Raw genomic sequence first — 22,611 nt, forward strand, 5'->3', positions numbered from 1 at the left:
CACCACTGCACTCCAGCCTGGGCGACAGAGTGAGACTCCGTCTCAAAGAAAAAAATAGAAAAGACTGTCTTACTGGTGAATTATATTAAATATAGCAACTATGTTTTTGTTTTTGTTTATTTGAAACAGAGTCTTGCTCTGTCACCCAGGCTGGAGTGCAGTGGCGCAATCTTGGCTCACTGCAACCTCCATCTCCCTGGTTCAAGCGATTCTCCTGCCTCAGCCTCCCAAGTAGCTGAAATTACAGGTGCCTGCCACCATGCCCAGCTAATTTTTTAATATTTTTAGTACAGACAGGGTTTAACCATGTTATCCAGGCTGGTCTCAAACTTCTGATCTCAAGTGATCCACCCCACCCATCTCAGCCCCAGAGTGCTTTGAGTACAGGCATGAGCCACTGCGCCTGCCAGCGACTAGGTTTTTTTTGTTTTGTTTTGTTGTTGATTTGTTTTGTTTCGTTTTGTTTGAGACGGAGTGTTGCTCTGTCGCCCAGGCTGGAGTGCAGTGGCTCAATCTTGGCTCACTGCAACTTCCGCCTCCCTGGTTTAAGCGATTCTCCTGCCTCAGCCTCCCGAGTAGCTGGGACTACAGACACCCACCACCACACCTGGCTAATTTTGTTTTTGTATTTTTAGTGGAGACAGGGTTTCACCATGTTAGCCAGGAGGTCTCGATCTCCCGACCTCGCGATCCACCTGCCTCTGCCTCCCAAAGTGCTGGGATTACAGGTGTGAGCCACTGCACCAGGCCACAACTATGTTTTTTAAATACTTTTCCTTTGTCTTTACCATAAATAGAAATTCAGAGAAGGAAGAAAAGGAAAAATTCACCCATGTTTCATAGCCCAAAGATAAACACTGTTACCATTCGAGAGAATTTCATTCGTTTTTGTTGTTATCTATGTTTTTATTATATAAATTATATTTATACTTTTGAATCCTTAATACAGCCATTAATTGGCCTGAGGAATCTAACATTATATACGGTTCATTCGTTTGTTCTTTCTTTCTCTCTCTCTTTTTTTTTTGTTTGGTCGTTCGTTTGTTTTTGAGATGGAGTCTTGCTCTGTCACCAGGCTGGAGTGCAGTGGTGCCATCTCAACTCACTGCAGCCTCGGCCTCCCAAGTAGCTGGGATTACAGGCACGCACCACCATGCCTGGCTATTTTTTGTGTTTTTAGTAGAGACGGGGTTTTACCATGTTGGCCAGGCTGCTGTTGATCTCCTGACCTCATGATCCACCGGCCTTTGCCTCCCAAAGTACTGGGATTATAGGCATGAGCCACCGCGCCCAGCTCTTTGTTTTTTTTAGACGGAGTCTCACTCTGTCGCCAGGCTAGAATACAATGGCACAATCTCGGCTGACTGCAACCTCGCCTCCCAGGTTCAAGCGATTCTCCTGCCTCAGCCTCCCAAGTAGCTGGGACTACAGGCACACGCCAGCGTGCCCATCTAATTTTTGTATTTTTGGTAGAGACAGAGTTTCACCATGTTGGCCAGGATGGTCTCGATCTCTTGACCTCATGATCCACACACCTCAGCTTCCCAAAGTGCTGGGATTACAGGCGTGAACCACCGTGCCCGGCCTCCCTCTTTTTTCTTTCTCTCTCTTTCCTTTGTTTTCTTTTCTTTTCTTTCTTTCTTCCTTTTCTTCTTTTTGTCTTTCTCTTTCTTTCCTTTTCTTTTTCTTTGCTTTCTTCCTGTCTTCCTTTCCTTTCTTTTCTTTCTTTCAAGATGGAGTCTCACTATGTTGCCCAGGCTGGTCTCGAACTTCTGAGCTCAAGTGATCCTCTCACTTTAGGGTCCTAAAATGCTAGGATTACAAGCATGAGCTACCATGCCAAGCCACATCATGTAAAGTTGATCAAAATAATAGCGAATGAATTTCTAACTCTCAAAAAGGTGCTAAGCTTAATTGTTTTCCCTGCTGTAACTCCTCAGTGGGAATTTTATAGCATATTATGAGGATTCACCATTCCTTAAATTGTCTTACTTTAATTTCTCAAAATAAGACTTGACGTATACTTTTGTGTTATGATTAAATCTTGGATTGGTTCTTCCCAAAATGATTGTGCAAGTATATGACCATATATACGAACTAAGAATATAGATAGTTGATGTAAATTAGACTCATTCCATTTAACTATGCCCATTACATATATTTGTATAATGGTGTTTTGATTTCTGTTTATTAGACATGATAAAGGTATACGCTTTTCCTAACAAAAACGTAATGATTATATTTTTCTCTCCTTCTCTCTTATTGCCACCCTGTTTGGTCTGAAGCTATTCCAATAGAAACTGCTAAGCAAAATCCTAATGTTGCTTTGGTCCTTACTTCTTATGGAGGCCATATTGGTTTTCTGGAGGGAATCTGGCCAAGGCAATCCACTTACATGGATCGTGTCTTCAAGCAGTTTGTGCAAGCCATGGTTGAGCATGGACATGAACTCTCTTAACATGTAGTTCTTCGGGTGCATTTTGTCTGAACCACAATTGTGAAGGCAGCTCAGCTTAGTGCACAAATTTTAACTACTGTATATAAGGCAAATAAGCCAGCAGATGGGTGAAGAGGTCCAGAACGATATGCAAAAATACTTTTTAGAGAAACAAAACAACTTTGTAGCAACAAATTAAATATAGTATTAGATTGTTACTTATGTAGATTTTATTTTTACTATGCCTTACCAAGTACATCCTTAAACAAAGTAGTATGTACATGAAATTGCACTTAACCAAAACTATTGTGTAAAAAAACTTTTAATTCCTCAGGGTTTTAATTTAAACTAGTATTTTTTTAGATTATTCGTTTTAGGTGATTTAATGGTACTTTAATAACTGCTGAGAAATGTTGGCTATTTGAATGTAAGTTATAAGTTGGTACATTCCTAAGGGTATTTATAGTTAATGATGATAACATGAAAACTGAAATAAAAGACAATGCGCTAAATCTTTTATGTATTCTAACTTTAAAAGACAAGTGCAACAATGTTAGACTGACTTCTATATGTGCTCTTTTACTCTGATAATATTAGGGCTAACTTATGTTTTATAATGATTATAATTTACATGCTTATTTTTAAAATAGTATATGTGGACGCATATATATCATTATATTAAAATAAATTCTACCATTTTAAATTGGTATTTTGTGAGTTATCTTCTGAAAGGGCCCAGAAAGTAATCCCTAGAAAGTAGTTTGTGATAATTGTATTAATGCATTAGTAAGAAACATTAATACTGTTTTGCTTTTCTGTTTCCAGAATATCGGGCTCATACCAATTGTACCAATTAAGAATACTTTCAGCTGCAGGAAACCTAACAGTGCCTTAAGGAAAAAGTATATCTAATTAACTTGTATTATAAGAATTCTCCTGGGCCAGGCGCGGTGGCTCAAGCCTGTAATCCTAGCACTTTGGGAGGCCGAGATGGGCGGATCACGAGGTCAGGAGATCGAGACCATCCTGGCTAACACGGTGAAACCCCGTCTCTACTAAAAAATACAAAAAACTAGCCGGGCGATGTGGCAGGCGCCTGTAGTCCCAGCTACTTGGGAGGCTGAGGCAGGAGAATGGCCTAAACCCAGGAGGCAGGGCTTGCAGTGAGCTGAGATCCGGCCATTGCACTCCAGCCTGGGCAGCAGAGCGAGACTCCGTCTCAAAAAAAAAAAAAAAAAAAGAATTCTCCTGGTGGGCAGGCCAGAGCTGGTGCGGAGGCTTACCAATGTCATCAAAGACCCAGTCTGTTTCTATTCCATCCTTATCACGGTGGCTAGTTATCTCCTAAACACAGGGTGGCTGCTGCAGTTCCAGATGACACATTTGTGTTCAAAGAAGGAAAAGGGAGGAGTGGGGCCAGACACATCTGCCCTTTTAGGAAAGTGAAAGCTTTCCCGGAAGACTTGCACTCACATCCATTAGCCAGACCCCTGTCACATGGCCACCCAGGTGGAGTGAGAGACTGGGAAAGCAAGTAATTTGCCAGTTACATACTTTATCAATTATAGTGAAGGCAGGCAAGGGAAAGGGGATTGGCAATGGTTATTGGGCTAGCCAGCCAATATTAATAATTTCCCTATTATTCAACATCTTTTCCCTCTGCAGTGCTTCAGCCTGTTTATAAAATACATCTGTTTTTTCCTCAAGTATCACGTTGAGAGAACCATGTACAAAAAATACATACTAACGTAAAATTATTTACTAAAAATGCCACCATTTGGAGAACTCCTGATGATGTACTTGCAGACTCCCTCAATACTGTATCTAAGATGATAGCAATGATAATAGCGGTGCTTTTTTGTCTGTACAGAATATATTCTGCTTCAATCATAGTAATTCATTCAGTCTGTATAGATGGGGGCTGATCCTGCTTTTCAGAGTTATCTTATAGACTTTTCAGGAGAATATCATGAAGGGCACTCTTTGGGTTTACAAATCTTAAGGACCACGGACTTCTGGTTTGCAGGGAACCAAAAGGAAAGAAGCAAGAGTCCTAAAGCCTTTACATAAACCTCTGCTTCTAGTCAGGCCAAAACCTTTGGACTTCCCAGTTATAAGAGCTAATGCATTCCTTTTTTCACTTTAAGTTGATCTGCTTTCACTCACAACTCAGAATCCTGCCCAGTATATTTAGGAATGAAAAGTGTGAATAAATTATGCCTAGATGAGGAAGCTCGGTTGTGAGCCTGTGGAAGGTGAGCTCTGCACCTCACGTATTCTATGTCTCAAAGCATTTACATAGTGCTTTGCAAACAACTCTCTGAAATTATGGATTTTTAGGTATACATGGATGCTGGCCGGCCTGAATCATATTTTTTAACTTCTTTTCTTTTTTTGAGACGGAGTCTCACTCTTGTTGCCCAGGCTGGAGTGCAATGGTGTGATCTCAGCTCGCTGCAACTTTTGCCTCACGAGTTCCAGCAGTTCTCCTGCCTCAGCCTCTGGAGTAGCTGGGATTACAGGCGCCCACCACCACACCCGGCTAATTTTTGTATTTTTAGTAGAGACAGGGTTTCACCATGTTGTCCACGTTGATCTTGAAGTCCTGACCTCGTGATCCGCCTGCCTCGGCCTCCCAAAGTGCTGGGATTACAGCTGTGAGCTACTGTGCCCGACCTTAACTTCTTGATTGAGATGTAATTCACATATAATAAAATTCACCCATTTAAAGTACACAATTTGGAGCTAGTGCGGTGAGTGTGCACCTGAGGTCCCTGCTACTCGCTACTCGGGAGACTGAGAAAGGAAGATCACTTGAGCCCAGGAGTTTGAGGCTGCAATGAGCTATGATCACACCTTTAAATAGTTGCTGCACTCCAGCCTGAGCAACACAGCAAGACCCCATCTCTAAACAAAAATTAAAGTGCATAATTCAGTGGTGTTTGTTCACAGAGTTGTGCAGCCATCACCATAATCTAACTTTAGAACATTTCATCACCCTGAAAAAAAGACCCTCTACCCCTTTAGAAGTCACTAATCCCTCAGCCCTAGGTAAGGCTAATCTCTATGTCTATAGATTTGCCTGTTCCGGGCTGTTTTCTGTATATGGAATAAAACAGTGTATGCTCTTTTGTGACTAGCTCCTTTCACTTAGCATAATGTTTTAAAGGCTCATGCATATGTGGCATGTGCCAGTTCTTGACGTTCCTTTTTTTTTTCGAAACGGAGTCTCTCTCTGTCGCTGGGCTGGAGTGCAGTGGCACAATCTCAGCTCACTGCAACCTCCGCCTGCCTGGTTCAAGTGATTCTCCTGCCTCAATCTCCTGAGTAGCTGGGACTGCAGGCGCCCGCAACCACGCCTGGCTAATTTTTTGTATTTTGAGTAGAGACGGGGTTTCACCATGTTGGCCAGGGTGGTCTCAATCTCCTGACTTCATGATCTGCCCGCCTCAACCTCCCAGTGCTGGGATTACAGGTGTGAGTCACAGCGCCCAGCCTGATGTTCCTTTTATGGATATATAGTATTCCATTGTGCAGATAGAGATCAAATTTTGTTCATCAGTGATGGACATTTAGGTTATTTCTTTTTTGCTGTTATGAATAATGCTGCAATGAACATTTGTATATAGTTTTTGTGTGGGCATATTTTTAATTTCTCTTGGGTATATACCTGGTCATATGGTAATTCTACACTTTTTGAGGAACTACCAGGCTTTTTCAAAGCAGCTGTACCATTTTACATTCCAACCAGCAATGTACATGGGTTCTAATTTTTCCACATCCTCACCAACACTTATTGTACATTTATTATAAACATCTTAGTGAATCTGAATTATAAGTTTTAACCATGATATTCTACCAAAACCAAAATATGAACTAGCATTCATATTAAAGATAACCACTAGAGTAAAACAAAAATAAAAATAAATACAAAAACAAAAATAAAATACAACTATAATGCAGGTAATTATATACTTGTTATATAATGAGATGAATATTTTCAAGTACTGATTCTTGTACATCAAGGATAGATTATTCTCCCCAGCTGTTTCTTCACACCCTAGCAAGCTCTGAGAAAGAAAGGCTGTGTTTTAATTATTTCTTACATCCCAAGCAATTAGCATATTGCCTAAAACACAGTAGGTCTTAGTCAAAATTAGCAGAGTAATAGTGGTATAAACATGAAAATACAATTTTGTGAGCTGGCGCTTCTTTTGAAAAGTTCATTTTAAGCATATCATGGAATTTTTTTCTAGCTTCCATCTCATATTTCTATTTATTGTCATTATCAAATATTTATCCAAAGTCTTATCTATATAGAGCATTGTATTCAGCACTAGGGATGAAAATAGATACAGTTTTTTCTTTTGTTCCGCCAGGGGTGGGGTGGGGGAGAAGCCTCAAACATTTTTTACACCTTGGACCCAATAAATAAACACACCTTTTTTTCCCCCCTGAGACAGAGTCTTGCTCTGTCACCCAGGCTGGAGTGCAATGGCGAGATCTTGGCTCACTGCAACCTCTATCTCCTGAGTTCAAGCGATTTTCCTGCCTCAGCCTCCTGAATAGCTGGGATTATAGTCATGCGCCCCCACACCCAGCTAATTTTTTGTATTTTTAGTAGAGATGGGGTTTCACCATGTTGGCCAGGCTGGTCTTGAACTCCTGACCTTATGATCCGCCCACCTCGGCCTCTCAAAGTGCTGGAATTATAGGTGTGAGCCACCACTTCCGTCCAATAAACACACATTTTACAGAACAATACTCGTATTATGTGCTATATACATTGTCATACTTTCTAGCCCATCCTATTCTAGTCTGGTCTATTTTATTACTTGAACTACACTGTTTGTTTTTCTTTTTAAGACACTGTCTCACTCTGTTGCACAGGCTGGAGTGCAGTGGTGCAATCTCAGCTCACTGCAACCTCTGCCTCCCAGGTTCCAGCAATTCTCCTGCCTCAGCCTCCCAAGTAGCTGGGATTACAGGCACCCACCAACAGGCCTGGCTAATTTTTGTATTTTTAGTAGAGACGGGGTTTCACCATGTTGCCCAGCTGGTCTCAAACTCCTGACCTCAGCTGATCCACCCACCTTGGTCTCGCAGAGTGCTGGGTTTAGAGGTGTGAGCCACCACAACCAGCCCGTTTTTATTTTTAAAATGAAAGTGAGGCCGGGCGCGGTGGCCCACGCCTCTAATCCCAGCACTCTGGGAGACCAAGGTCGGGGATCACCTAAGGTCAGGAGTTCGAGACCAGACTAGCCAACATGGGGAAACCTGTCTCTACTAAAAATACAAAAACTAGCTGGGCATGGTGGCACATACCTCTAATTCCAGCTACTTGGGAGGCTGAGGCACGAGAATCGCTTGAATCCTGGAGGGAGGTGGACGTTGCCGTGAGCAGAGATCGCACCACTGCACTCCAGCCTGGGTGAGGGAGTGAGATTGACCCTGTCTCTAAATAAATAAATAAACAGACAAACAAATAAATAAATAAAAATTACTGTAAAAATGTATTTTTGAGACATACCAATGGGTTGCAACCTGCAGTTTGAAAAACACTGGGATTCTAGAAGTTACTAGAAGTTAAGGAAATCACTATTTTCTCTGGCAGTTATCACACTTACTGATAGCTTCTTTATTTACCTGCTTTCTCCAGCAGACCATAAGCACAGTGAGGACAGGTAACATGCCTTTTTTGTTCTCCATTTTTTCCCCTGGGACCAGAGTAGTGTCTGGCTCATTCAAAATTCTTAATAATTATTTGTTAATAATAAGAATACTTGAATGTGAGGCCCTGACACTGATGGAAAGGTAGGACTTGCAAATCAGGAGTGGGGAGAGGAGGGATTTTTGTAACTTCTCTCTGAAGCAGAGCATCTGTTCAAGCATTCTGTTTCCCTGCAGACTTCAGAATCAACGTGGTAATTTTAAAAATCTCACAGTTACTCTGAACCTAATATAGCACTGATCGGTCACAAGGTAAGCACTCAACTTTTTAGAAATTAATTTGGAGTTGATGAGGACAATTTGCAAGGTCAGGTGATAAAGAATACCTCAGAAATGTGCTACTTTAACTTGAGATCTCACTTAAAAGACAGTTTTTTGGCTCTCATCTTTTCTCTTTTTTTTCTTTCTTTCTTTTTTTTTTTTTTAAGACGGAGTCTCACTCTGTCGCCCAGGCCGGAGTGCAGTGGCGCGCTCTCGGCTCCTTGCAAACTCCACCTCCGAGGTTCAAGCTATTCTCATGCCTCAGTCTCCCAAGTAGCTAGAACTACAGACATGCACCTCCACACCCGGCCAATTTTTGTATTTTTAGTAGAGATGGGGTTTCACAATGTTGGCCAGGCTGGTCTCAAACTCCTGGCCTCCAGTGACCCTCCTGCCTTTGCCTCCCAAAGTGCTGGGATTACAGGCATGAGCCACCATGCCTGACCCTGAACATCTTTTAAATAAAAATAATTACTTCTATCAAATAAAAAAGACTTCTTGTCACTGTTAAGACTCACCGGGCGTGGTAATAATCCCACACCTGTAATCCCAGCACTTTGGGAGGCTAGGGCAGGCGGATCACGAGGTCAGGAAATCGAGACCATCCTGGCTAACAAGGTGAAACCCTGTCTCTACTAAAATTACAAAAGAATTAGCTGGGCGTGATGGCGGGCGCCTGTAATCCCAGCTACTCGGGAGGCTGAGGCAGGAGAATGGCATGAACCCGGGAGGCCGAGTTTGCAGTGAGCTGAGATCATGCCACTGCACTCCAGTCTGGGTGACAGAGCGAGACTCTGTCTCAAAAAAAAAAAAAAAAAAGACTGTGACTCAACATTAATTTATAACTGGACAATTTGTCTATTTGTGCCTTCTATAAGTAGTTATCTTCTCCCTAGAGTTAGATACTAGTACCCAAATCTTGCAAACAGTACAATAATCATATCTATTCTATCTATACTTCAGGCTTGTTGATCATATTACCAAGGACTAAATACCAGCTGGATATTGGTAGACAAGCTAGCAATACATTAACAGATCCGAATGATCCCAAAAGAGCATTATTCAGCCAGGCGTGGTGACTCACGCCTGTAATCCCAGCACTTTGGGAGACTGAGGCAGGTGGATCACCTGAGGTCAGGAGTTCAAGACCAGCCTGGCCAACATAGTGAAACCCCGTCTCTATTAAAAATACAAAAATTAGCCGGGCATAGTGACACATGCCTGTAATCCCAGCTACTCAGGAGGCTGAAGCAGGAGAATCACTTGAACCTGGGGGGCAGAGGTTGCATGAGCTGAGATCATGCCACTGCACTCCAGTCTGGGCGTAAGAGTGATACTCCGTCTCGGGGGACGGGAGGTGGGAAAGAGGATTATTCTCTGCTTGAAATTGTTAACCCACTAATTAGTGTTTGTGCATTTTAAATATACTGTTTGTCTGTTTTACTTTACCTATGGACAGATGCAAGCATTTCAGGCCTCTATTTTTGCAAGCTCAAAATGAAGCATGCATGGTACTTAACTCCTGGTCCCTGAATATAGCTTATTTTTTCCAATGCTATACAGAAATGTTCCAATATGATGTTTGAAACCTCTAGGTTTTCTTACAGAGTTGAAGTAATGCTTGGAGAAACATGATGTAGAATAAACTCGTATTTATATTTTCATGATACATATTTAGAAACAATAGATTTTTACACACAAAAAAATGCCTAATATTCTATATATATACACACACCTAGAGCTCTTTATAATCATTAATCATTGATCCTAGTATTTGTAAGTTCTTTTCTTGGGTAAGAAATTTGGACTTGAATTCAGAGCACTTGAATTTGGTTCTTAGCTCTGCTGCTGATGTGCCATTTGACCTGAGACAAATGATTTACCCTGACTAGACCTCAGTTTCTTCATCTATAAAATGCAAATAGTAATACCAATTTTAGAGTTTGAGGATTAGAAAGACAACATAAAAATGCTTGAACTATTGAGTACTATTAAAATATAAGAAGTTAAGCTGGGCGTGGTGGCTCACGCATGTAATCCCAGCACTTTGGGAGGCCGAGGCGGGCGGATCACCTGAGGTTGGGAGTTCGAGATCACCCTGACCAACAAGGAGAAACCCTGTCTCTACTAAAAATACAAAAAAATTAGCCAGGTGTGGTGGCACGTGCCTGTAATCCCAGCTTCTCGGGAGGCTGAGGCAGCAGAATTGCTCAGGAGACGGAGCTTGCAGTGAGCCGGAGATGGCACCACTGCACTCCAACCTGTGCAACAACAGCGAAACTCCATTTCATTAAAAAAAAAAAAAAAAAGAAGTTGATGGCCGGGCGCAGTGGCTCACACTTGTAATTCCAGCACTTTGGGAGGCCGAGGCGGGTGGATCATGAGGTCAAGAGTTTGAGACCAGCCGGGCCAACATGGTGAAACTCCGTCTCTACTAAAAATTACAAAAATGAGCCGAGCACGGTGGCAGGTGCCTGTAGTCCCAGCTACTCGGGAGTCTCACTCTTTTGCCCAGGCTGGAATGCATTGGTGTGATCTCAGCTCACTGCAACCTCTGCTTCCCAGGCTCAAGTGATTCTCATGCCTCAACCTCCCAAGTAGCTGGGATTACAGGCACACGCCATCAAGCCTGACTACTTTTTGTGTATTTTGTAGAGATGGAGTCTCAGCATGTTGCCCAGGCTGGTCTCCAACTCCTGAGCTCCAGCAATTCGCACACCTTGGCCTCCCACAGTGCTGGGATTACAGGCATGAGCCACCGTGCCTGGTCTATTCCTATTTATTTATTTATTTATTTATTTATTTATTTTTTGAGATAGAGTTTCACTCTTGTTGCCCAGGCTGGAGTGCAATGGTGCAATCCTGGCTCACCGCAACTTCTGCCTCCTGGGTTCAAGAGATTCTCCTGCCTCAGCCTCCCAAGTTGCTGGGATTATAGACATGCACCACTACCCCCGACTAATTTTGTATTTTCAGTAGAGACAAGGTTTCTCCATGTTGGTCAGGCTGATCTCGAATTCCTGACCTCAGGTGATCCTTGGCCTCCCAAACTGCTGGGATTACAGGCGTGAGCCACTGTATCCAGCCTCCTTTTTATTTCTGAATGGTATTCCACTGTATAGATACACCATACTTTATTTATCCATTCACTGGTTGAAGGATATCTGGGTTGTTTTTAATTCTTGATGATTATAAGTAAAGCTGCCATAAACATTTGTGTGTAGGTTTTTGTGCAAACGTAAGTTTTTATTTCTTTTGAGTAGATATCTAGGAGCAGGATTGTTGAGTTATATGCTAAGTGTATGTTTAACTGTGTAAGAAACTGACAAACAGCTGGATACTGTGGTTCATGCCTGTAATCCTAACACTTTGGGATGCTGAGGTGGGAGGATTGCTTAAGGACGGGAGTTGGAGGCTGCAGTGAGCTAAGAAGGTGCCACTGAACTCCAGCCTGGTGACACAGCAAGACCCCTTCTCTAAAAACAAAAAATGAAACAGCCAAAAAAAAAAAAAAAGTTATGAGCATTCTGGTTGCTTCGCATCCTCACAGTGTTTGGTATTATCACTGTTTTTTTTTTCTTTGGAGATGGAGTCTCACTCTGTCGCCCAGGCTAGAATGCAGTGGTGTGATCTCAGCTCACCACAACCTCCATCTCACAGGTTCAAGCAATTATCTGCCTCAGCCCCGTGAGTAGCTGGGATTATAGGCATGAACCACCATATCTGGCTAATTTTTGTATTTTTAATAGAGAAAAGGTTTCACCATGTTGGTCAAGCTGGTCTTGAACTCCTGGCCCCAAGTGATCCACCCGTCTCGGCCTCCCAAAGGGCTGGAATTACAGGCGTGAACCACAGCATCTGACCTTTTTTTTTTTTTTATCTGAGACGTAGTTTCGCGCTGTTGCCCAGTCTAGAGTGCAGTGGCATGATCCCTGTTCGTTGCAACCTCCACCTCCCAGGTTCAAGCAATTCTCCTGCCTCAGCCTCCTGAGTAGCTGGGACTACAGGTGCCTGCCACCATGCCTGGCTAATTTTTGTATTTTTAGTAGAGACAGGGTTTCACCATGTTGGCCAGGCTGGTCTCAAACTCCTGACCTCAAGTGATCCTCCTGCTTCGACCTTCCAAAGTGCTGGGATTACAGGCGTGAGCCACTGCACCCGGCCTGTCACTATTTTTTAAAAGTATGCATTCTAATAGGTGTTAAATAGTAGATATTAAAACCAGATAAGTCAACTCAAGATTTTTAAACTGTATGCATTATAGTACATGTTTCCATTTCCTCAAAATATGTCAGAAAAAGAAGTAAGAACATTAAGAAATACCAGAAAGTGAGAGGCAGAGAAAAGGTATGGGAATAGTTAATCTAAAATAGTTATATTTATACTCTCATTTTCTTTTTTAGTTCTTTTTTTTTTTTTTTTTTTTTAGTTTAAGCTGCTAGAAAGATAAATGGTATCTGCTATGGTTTGAATGTGCCCTTCAAAGCACATGTTGAAATTTAATCCTCCATGTGGCAATTTTGAGAGGTAGGGCCTTTAAGAGGTGATTGGCTCATGAGGGCTTAGCCCTTATGTATGGATTAATCTATTCATGGATTAATGGATTAATGGGTTATCATGGGAGGGTACCGGGTAGCTTTATCAGAAAAGAAAGAGAGACCAGAGCTAGCATGCTTTGCCTCCTGGCCATCTGATACCCCGCACTGCGTCAGGACTCTTCAGAGTCCCCACCATAAGACAGCTCTCACCAAATGTGGCTCTTGACGTTTGACTTCTCAGCCTCCATAACTGTAAGAAATAAATTTCTTTTCTCATAAATGACCCAATCTCAGGTATTTGTTATAAGGAGCAGAAAACAGACTATGGCAGTATTAATCTAATTAAGTAATAAACAAAAGATACTCTGCATAAAAAGATAAGAAAATTGAGCGAATGGTTCAAATAACTGACACATTCAGCAAAAGCAGGAGTGTTGCATTTGACCCCATTTTCTCTTTTCCCTAACTTCTCACACCAGGATTTTTCTCCTACAGAAGGTAAGTAACAGGTGACACCTTCTCTATGTACACCTTGTCTCCAGCTTTAGCAAAAAAACAACAACAAAAACCTCATACTTTGAGAGGGAGAGGCCCACTGTCTTGGTCCCTTCAGGCTACTATAACAGAATACCATAAACGGAGTGGCTTTACACAGCAGACATTTATTTCTCACAGTTCTAAGAACTCCCTCCAGCCTCTTTTATAAGGACATTAATGTCACTCTGGTTCTGCCCTCATGATCTAATCACCTCCCAAAGGCTCTTTTATTTTTCTTTGAATTGCATTTTCCAATTTAAAAAAAAAATGTTGTTTTGTTTTTGTTTTTTTCGAGACAGTCTTGCTCTGTCGCCCAGGCTGGAATGCCATGGCGTGATCTCGGCTCACTGCAACCTCCGCCTCCTGGGTTCAAGCAATTCTCCTGCCTCAGCCTCCTGAGTAGCTGGGATCACAGGCTCACACTACACCTGGCTAAAACCTGTTTATTTTTTAGAGATGGGATCTTGCTATGTTGCCTGTGCTGGCATTCAGTAGCTATTCACAGATAAAATAATCAAGCACTAAAGTTTTGCACTCCTGGACTCAAGCAATTACCCTGCCTTGGCCTCCTAAGTAGCTAGGATGCCAATTTTTTTTATTGATATACAATTCCTGTATCATACAATTCACTCATTTAAAATGTAGAATCCAGTGGTTTTTAGTTTCTTCATAGAGTTATACAATCATCTCTACAATTTTAGAACATTTTTGTCATTCTCCAAAAAGCTCAATAACCATTAGTAGTCATCCCCCATTTCTCTCCCCTCGCCTCTTAATACCATCACTTTGTTGTTGTTGTTTTTCTTTTATTCCTTTTTTATTCCTTTTTTTCTTTTTTGTATTTTCTGTAGAGACAGGGTTCTCACTATGTTGCCCAAGCTGGTCTCAAATTCCTGGGATCAAGCCATCCTCCCACCTCAGCCTCCCAAAGTGTTGGGATTACAGGCATAAGCCATCATGCCTAGCCAATACCATAACTTTGGGGGTTAGAATTTCAACATATACATTTTGGGGAAACACAAACATTCTGATCATAGCACCCACCACAAATTCAGTCTGTATGTTATTAAATGAAAGTAAAAATACTCAAAGTGTTAAAACAAAAGTGGTAGACTACTCTTCAAAAACAGGCAAATATGGGCCAAGTGCTGTGATTCATGCTTGTCATCCTAGCTATTTGTGAAGCTGGGGCAGAGGGATTCTTGAGCTCAGGAGTTTAAGGCTGCAGTGAGCTATTTTTGTTTGTTTGTTCATTTTTGAGACAGGGTCTTGTCCTGTCACCCAGGCTGGAGTGCAATAGCGCCTTCTCGGTTCACTGCCGCAGCCTCGACCTCCCAAGGCTCAACTGATCCTCCTACCTCAGCCTCCTGAGTACCTGGGACTACAGGCACAGGCCACCATGCCTGGCTAATTTTTTTTTCTTTTTTTTTTTTTTTTTGTAGAGATGGGGGTCTTACCATGTTGCCCAGGATGGTCTTGAACTTCTGGGCTCAAGCCATCTTCCCACCTTAGCCTCCCAAAGTGCTGGGATTAGACTCATGAGCCACCATACTCAGCTCCTGCAGTGAGCTCTGATTATGCCACTGCACTCCAATCTGGGCGACAGGGAGACACTGTCTCTAAAAACAAAACCCCAACTAATAATAATTCATAAAAATAACTAACATCTACTGATCTTTCACTTTATGCCAAATACTATTCAAAGTACTTTACATGTATTTATTATTTTAATCCACCCAATGCACCTTTCATGTTTGATGGATGAGGAAAACGAGGCACAGAAAATTTAGATAGCCTGTCCAAGGTCACTGAAAGAACTGAAGGGCAGAGACAGTACTAAAATTCAGAGTCTGGCTCCAGGGCTCCCCCCTCTTTCATCAATATGTTACACCATATAAGAAAATGTAGCCGGGTGTGGTGGCTCATGCCTGTAATCCCAGCACTTTGGGAGGCCAAGGCGGGCGAATCACCTGAGGTCGGGAGTTCGAGACCAGCCTGACCGACATGGAGAAACCCCGTCTCTACTAAAAATATAAAATTAGCCAGGCATGGTGGTACATGCCTGTAATTCCTGCTACTCAGAAGGCTGAGGCAGAAGAATCTCTTGAACCTAGGAGGCAGAGGTTGTGGTGAGCCAAGACTGCGCGATTGCACTCCAGCCTGGGCAACGAGAGTGAAACTCCGACTCAAAAGAAAAAAAAATGTAAATAACACAAGAATGAAAAACAGTATGGTATTGGAGGGCCTCAAATAGTCGACAAAAGGAAAGACCAAAAAAAAATTAAAAATGAAAAACAGTATGAATGCCAGGTATGGAGCATTGTTGACAAAAAAAAAATTTTTTTTCGTTTTTTTTCTCCCAGAGCCTTCAGATGGAGACAAAAAAATTAAACTTGAAGCGTATCAGTCCAGCTAGATCAAACCTCCAGTTTAGGAGACATTCAGGGGACAGAGGAGCATGTTAAAAGGTAACCTGGGGATGCAATCTACAAAATGCAGAGTTTAGAAAACTTTATTAATTGTAAGGGAAGACCTAAAATGGAGTAAGAAAACAAACAGGGCCAGGCTTGGTGACTCACACCTGTAATCCTAGCACTTTGGGAAGCAGAGGTGAGCGGACTGAGCTCAGGAGTTTGAGACCAGCTTGGGCAACATAGAGACGTCATCTTTACAAGAAAAAAAAAAAATCAGGTGGGTGTGGTGGCATGCATGTGTAATTCTAGCTACTCAGGAGGCTGAGATGGAGGATTGCTTAATCCCAGGAGTTTGAGGCTACAATGAGCTATGATCATGCCACTGCATTCCAGCCTATGAGACAGAATAAGACTCCATCTCTAAGAAAACAGAATTAAATTTTAAAAAAATAAGCAGGGAAGGATAGACAGATAAAATGTATGCACATATGTCACAAATATACATCAGCAATAAGCAATCAAATTCATTTTGGATTCTATCTGTATATATATTGTAAAGTTTTGGGGTTTCAAAAGTACCAGTTAACGACACTCTCCATCTCCAGATTTTGAATTAAATTGAGAAAACAGATGGGGTCAGATTATCTGCTTTATTAGTGGTAAAGCTAGATTTAAAACATAGATTGGATTGGAAGATAAAATGAAATGCCCTCCTTCCCCCAAGGCACAACTCAGGATGAGCTTATAGGGAGAGCTGAAAGCATAGAGCACATTTACCCCGAGTGTGGGTCATGCACAGAAAAGAAAGCCATATAGTGTGGAGCTCCTCCAGGCCTGCCTTTTGGCAGATGCCCCCAGGGAATGCCAGCACAACACATCCTCTCTTGCTGAGGGAGGGAAACAAAACGGCCAACCCTCTTCTACCCTCAATATTTTATGAGCTATATTCTATTTTATAGGCTCAGGCAGGAATATGGAAAGAGGAAGAAATGTGTTGCCCTTATACGAAAGATAATTTGGCCAGGCCCAACGGCTCACGCTTGTAATCTCAGCACTTTGGGAGGCTGAGTAGGGTGGATCACCTGAGGCTAGGAGTTCAAGACCAGCCTGGCCAAAGTGGTGAAACCCTGTCTCTACTAAAAATGCAAAAAAGTAGCCGGGCATGGTGGCAGGCGCCTGTAATCCCAGGTGCTCGGGAGGCTGAGGCAGGAGAATCACTTGAACCTAGGAGGTGGACATTGCAGAGGGCCGAGATTGCACCACTGCACTCCAGCCTGGGCAACAAGAGCGAAACTCCATCTCAAAAAATAAATGAATAAATAAATAAAGGTAATTTATAGGTTAAAATTTTCATGAATATTCCCTGAGAGGTGTCATTTTATGAGAACATTTAATAATGTTCTCTAGGACTTGTTAAGTATAATTAGGAAATTAAAGCACATTATTTCTTACTGCAATATAATCCACAAAAAATATAGAAAATATAATCCATAAAGAAATTCATAATAAATTCAAAATAGTAACTCCAAAGAGACCTTGGCCTAATAAACATGCTTCTCAGCTGGGCGTGGTGGCTCAAGCCTGTAATCCCAGCACTTTGGGAGGCCGAGACGGGCGGATCACGAGGTCAGGAGATCGAGACCATCCTGGCTAACACAGTGAAACCCCGTCTCTACTAAAAAATACAAAACATTAGCCAGGCATGGTGGTGGGCGCCTGTAGTCCCAGCTACTCGGGAGGCTGAGGCAGGAGAATGGCGTGAACCCGGGAGGCAGAGCTTGTGGTGAGCTGAGATCCGGCCACCGCACTCCAGCCTGGGCGACAGAGCGAGACTCTGTCTCAAAAAAATAAATAAATAAAATAGAAATAAAAAAAAATAAACATGCTTCTCACTGAAATGCAGTATGTTCTTAATAGAACATTGGCTTCTTCTAAATTGGATGCCAACAAAACATCCACATAAACAAACATTGTCAATGTTACACATAAAGTGTAAATAAATATAGAAGATGCATGCAAAAAGGCAAGGTTGCCATTTAGTGGGTGGGAAAAACTAGGTTAAAGGTGAAAGTGGCCTGACACGGTGGCTCACGCCTGTAATCCCAGCACTTTGGGAGGCCGAGGAGGGCAAATCACGAGGTCAGGAGTTCGAGACCAGCCTGGCCAACACAGTGAAACCCCGTCTCTACTAAAAATTCAAAAAATTAGTTGGGCATGGTGGTGGGCACCTGTAATCCCAGCTACTCGGGAGGCTAAGGCAGGAGAATTGCTTGAACCTGGAGGCAGAGGTTGCAGTGAGCCAAGATTGCGCCACTGCACTCCAGACCAGGTGACAGTGCGAGATTGTGTCTCAAAAAAAGTGAAAGTGACTAATGGTGAGTAGATATGCAAATGAGGTGATGATCAGGAGAGAAGATGTGAAGAATTGGGCTCTGTGATGGTGACTTTTATTGTGTAAACTCGACTAGGCCACAGGGTGTCCAGATATATGGCAAAACATTACTTCTGGGTGTGTCTGTGAGAGTGTTTCCGGATGAGATAAGCTTTTGAATCAACAGATTAAGATTGCTCTTCCAAATGTGGGTGAGCCTCATCCAACCACTGAGAGCTTGAACAAAACAAAAAGGAATTTGCTCTCTCCACCTGTCTGAGCTGAGACATTGGTTTTCGGCCCTCTTACTGGAACTCACACCATCGGTGCTCATGGTTATCAGGCACTGGGACTCACCCTGAACTATGCTACTGACTTATCTTAGTCTCAGCCTCCATAATCATAGCCAATTCCTTACAACAAGTTTCTTTCTGTATCTCTCCTATGGGTTCCATTTCTCTGGAGAATCCTAATACAGTCCCCCCAAATAGTTTATTGGTTTTCTTTAATCTATTAATGTCCTGGCCGGGTGTGCTGGCTCACACCTATAATCCCAGCACTTTGGGTGGTAGAGATACGCAGATCACCTGAGGTCAGAAGTTCAAGAGGAGCCTGGGCAAGATGGCAAAACCCTGTCTCTACTAAAAATACAAAAATTAGCCAGGCATGGTGGTATGTACCTGTAATCCCAGCTACTCGGGAGGCTGAGGTATGAGAATCGGAGGTTGCAGAGAGCGAAGATCACACCACTGCACTCCAGCCTCAGCAACAGAATGAGGCTGTCTCAAAAAAAAAAAAAAAAAAAGAAAGAAAAAAAAAAACTTCAACATGAGATTTGGAGGGGACTAACACCCAAACTATAGCAACGCGTATATTTAGATGCATGCTAGCCAAATCCCTCAAATGATGTAATCTTTCTAGCAAGAACAAAAAAACAAATTATCAAATGCTCTAATCGTGCACAGTTAAGGGGAAGTACTCAATAACAAGAAATGCTAGGTCTCTGACTCAAAATTTTTTTTTTTTTTCCTGAGATGGAGTCTCGCTCTGTCGCCCAGGCTGGAGTGCAGTGGTGCCATCTCGGCTCACTGCAAGCTCTGCCTTCTGGGTTCACGCCATTCTCCTGCCTCAGCCTCCCAAGTAGCTGGAACTACAGGCGCCTGCCACCACGCTCGGCTAATTTTTTTGTATTTTTAGTAGAGACAGGGTTTCACCATGTTAGCCGAGATGGTCTCGATCTCCTGACCTCGTGATCCGCCTGCCTCGGCCTCCCAAAGTGCTGAGATTACAGGCGTGAGCCACCGTGCCCAGTTTCGTTTTTTTTTTTTTGAGACGGAGTTTCGCTGTCGCCCAGGCTGGAGTGCAGTGGCCGGATCTCAGCTCACTGCAAGCTCCGCCTCCCGGGTTTACGCCATTCTCCTGCCTCAGCCTCCCGAGTAGCTGGGACTACAGGAGCCCGCCACCTCGCCTGGCTAGTTTTTTGTATTTTTTAGTAGAGACGGGGTTTCATCATGTTAGCCAGGGTGGTCTCGATCTCCTGACCTCGTGATCCACCCGTCTCGGCCTCCCAAAGTGCTGGGATTACAGGCTTGAGCCACCGCGCCGGGCCATCGTTTTTTTTTTAATTGAGATGGAGTTTCACTCTTGTTGCCCAGGCTGTAGTGCAATGGCATGATCTCAGCTCACTGCAACCACTGCCTCCCGGGTTCAAGCAATTCTCCTCCCTCAGCCTCCCGAGTACCTGGGACTACAGGCGTGTTCCACCACACTCAGCTAATTTTTGTATTTTTGGTAGAGATAGGGTTTCACCATGTTGGCCAGACTGATCTCGAATTTCTGACCTCAGGTGATCCGCCCACCTCAGCCTTTCAAAGTGCTGGGATTACAGGTGTAGGCCACCATGCCCACACCTCTGACTCAAATCTTAAAACTTTAGAAGTCGGATTCAGATTGTGCAGAAATATACATCAGCCTGTGACAAGGAGCAGACGTGGAAATGACTCTTAATTGGAAACACTCTGCTGGAACCTGAATCTTTCTGAAATTGCAAAATCTCATCCCTGATTTAGACGGCTCTTACCGGGAAAAAAAGTAGCGGTTGAATGGCTATCCAACCAACCATGGATTAAGACAAAGGAAACTGAAGCTTTAGTCTTGAAAGTTTTCATCAGTTGGCTTTCCATATTTTGTTTCAAATTCTAGAATTCCACAGCTGATTTTCGTCCCCAGATGCATCAAACTTACCCCGAGAGGTTCCCCAGAGTGGAAGGCTCAGGGTCAGGTCTGTCCTCAAATGGCCAGCTCTGTCACTGTGAAGGCTGTTTAATAGTAAACACAGGACAATCGTGGCCTTAGCTGCCTTGCAGTTCCCCTCCTCCAGGACCCAGTGCTCCCCTGCAGCCAGCAGACAAGGGCCAATTATTATGATACAGCAGTGATTTGGAACGAGAGTTGATAGAGAGGTTTTGTTTCCAGAGCATGTAGCTTATTGGAACCTTGTTTCAGTTAAGAGATATTGGATGGTTTCTTACCTCCTCTCCTAAAGACAGGCTGACCCAGTGTGGTGTGCTCCTCACTGGTAATTCTAGGATACACTCAGGTAAAAATATAATTGTTGATTAATTTTCCTGAGCATCACTGTAGACAGATGGAAATACAGTCTTGATTATAGTGGTTTTAATATGATTGTCAAGTTTTATTTTCCAGTCCATCAACTTTTATCTTTAATTACCCAAAGGTCGGTCTGTGCTGACCTTTGTATCAAGCCATAATGGAGCCAGGCGTGGTGGCTCACACCTATAATCCCAGCACTTTGGGAGGCCAAGGTGGGCGTATCACCTGAGGTCAGGTGTTCCAGACCAGCCTGGCCAAGATAGTGAAACCCCGTCTCTACTAAAAGTACAAAAATAGGCTGGGCACCGTGGCTCACGCCTGTAATCCCAGCACTTTGGGAGGCCGAGACGGGTGGATCATGAGGTCAGGAGATCGAGATCATCCTGGCTAACACGGTGAAACCCTGTCTCTACTAAAAATACAAAACATTAGCCGGGCGTGGTGACAGGCACCTGTAGTCCCAGCTACTTGGGAGGCTGAGGCAGGAGAATGGCGTGAACCCGGGAGGCGAAGCTTGAAGTGAGCCAAGATTGCGCCAGTGCACCCCAGCCTCGGCGACAGAGTGAGACTCCGTCTCAAAAAAAAAAAAAAAAAGTACAAATTTTAGCACGGCATGGTGACACACGCCTGTAGTCCCAGCTACTAGGGAGGCTGAAATGGGAGAACTGCTTGAACTCGGGAGGCAGAGGTTGCAGCGAGCTGAGATCATGCCATTGCATTCCAGCCTGGGAAACAGAGTGAGACTCCGTCTAAAAAAAAAAAAAATAGAAAAAAAAACAAAAAAAAAACCAGAGAGAATGAGAGGAAGAGAAGGGAGGGAGGAAGAAAGGAAGGAATGAAGGGAGGGAGGCACATAATGGAGAATACAAAAGAATTCTACCCTCAAAAATATTAAAATCGGTTGGAGACACACTGAACAAGACAGCAAGACTTAAGGATATATGCTGAGTAGCATTTGAGTAGTGCTAGACAGCTTAGCACAGAGAAAACCCACACAAGGGAAGCCATCAGTGACTGTGACAAGGAGTGAAGGAGGACAACTGGGGAATACATCCTAGGAGGTAGGAAAAGCACTGAGCCTGTGCTCTCATCCTCCAGACACCAGTGACTTATTGTGGCCCCCTTGGGGGCTTCAGTTTGCTCAACTTGAAAACAGAAGGCAAGGACTAGATGGTCTGTAATGTCTTTCAGCTATAATGATACAGGATTCTTAAGGACAAACGCAGAGAACTTGGGAAGGTGAGGATGTTACAGGAAGAGCAAGGACAAGCACAAAGCCACAGAAGTAGGAAATCACTAGTTATGCATAGGCAGTGTGTGTTGTGGGACAGCAAAGACCTTAAACAAGTCTGTTTATTCTTTTTTTTTTTTAGATGTTTAAAATGGCCCCCAGGTTTAGTGCTGTCGTGTTCCTAAATTCAAGAAGACTGTGATGTGCCATTTTGAGAAAGTAAGTGTTAGATAAGCTTTGTTTGTTTGGATGAGTTACAGTGCTCCCAGCCATGAATTAACAAATCAGTAGTATGTATGTATTACATATACTACTATAATAATGTCTTTAAACAGAAACACTCATAAAACAAGGTTATGTATTAGTTGGTTGATGAAAATGTGACTAGAGGCTTGCAGGAACTTAACCCTGTTTTCCCTAGAAGCAGTGGTTTAGTATTAACAACTTTACACAACTACTGAATATTCTAAGAATTGACT

General features: G+C 43.0%; 1 protein-coding gene across 3 annotated transcripts in view; it reads left to right on the top strand.

Annotated features, from left to right (window-relative positions):
- ABHD3 (abhydrolase domain containing 3) overlaps window positions 1-22,611 on the top strand; it is a 68,658-nt gene that overhangs the window by 43,690 nt on the left and 2,357 nt on the right. The window contains exons 9-10 of one of the 3 annotated variants that reach the window (XR_002730773.3): window positions 15,867-15,971; window positions 22,275-22,351. Coding sequence is in view for 2 of the 3 variants with exons in the window: in XM_023207801.3 (XP_023063569.1) it covers window positions 2,286-2,458 (173 nt within the window). In the remaining variant the exon portion in view is untranslated. Of the gene's footprint in view, window positions 1-2,285; window positions 3,145-15,866; window positions 16,094-22,274; window positions 22,352-22,611 lie in introns of those variants that run through there. The other 2 variants (XM_023207802.3, XM_023207801.3) reach the window with 2 other exon arrangements.

The sequence above is a fragment of the Piliocolobus tephrosceles genome, chromosome 18 (assembly GCF_002776525.5).
Source record: "Piliocolobus tephrosceles isolate RC106 chromosome 18, ASM277652v3, whole genome shotgun sequence".
Taxonomy (NCBI): Eukaryota; Metazoa; Chordata; class Mammalia; order Primates; family Cercopithecidae; genus Piliocolobus; species Piliocolobus tephrosceles.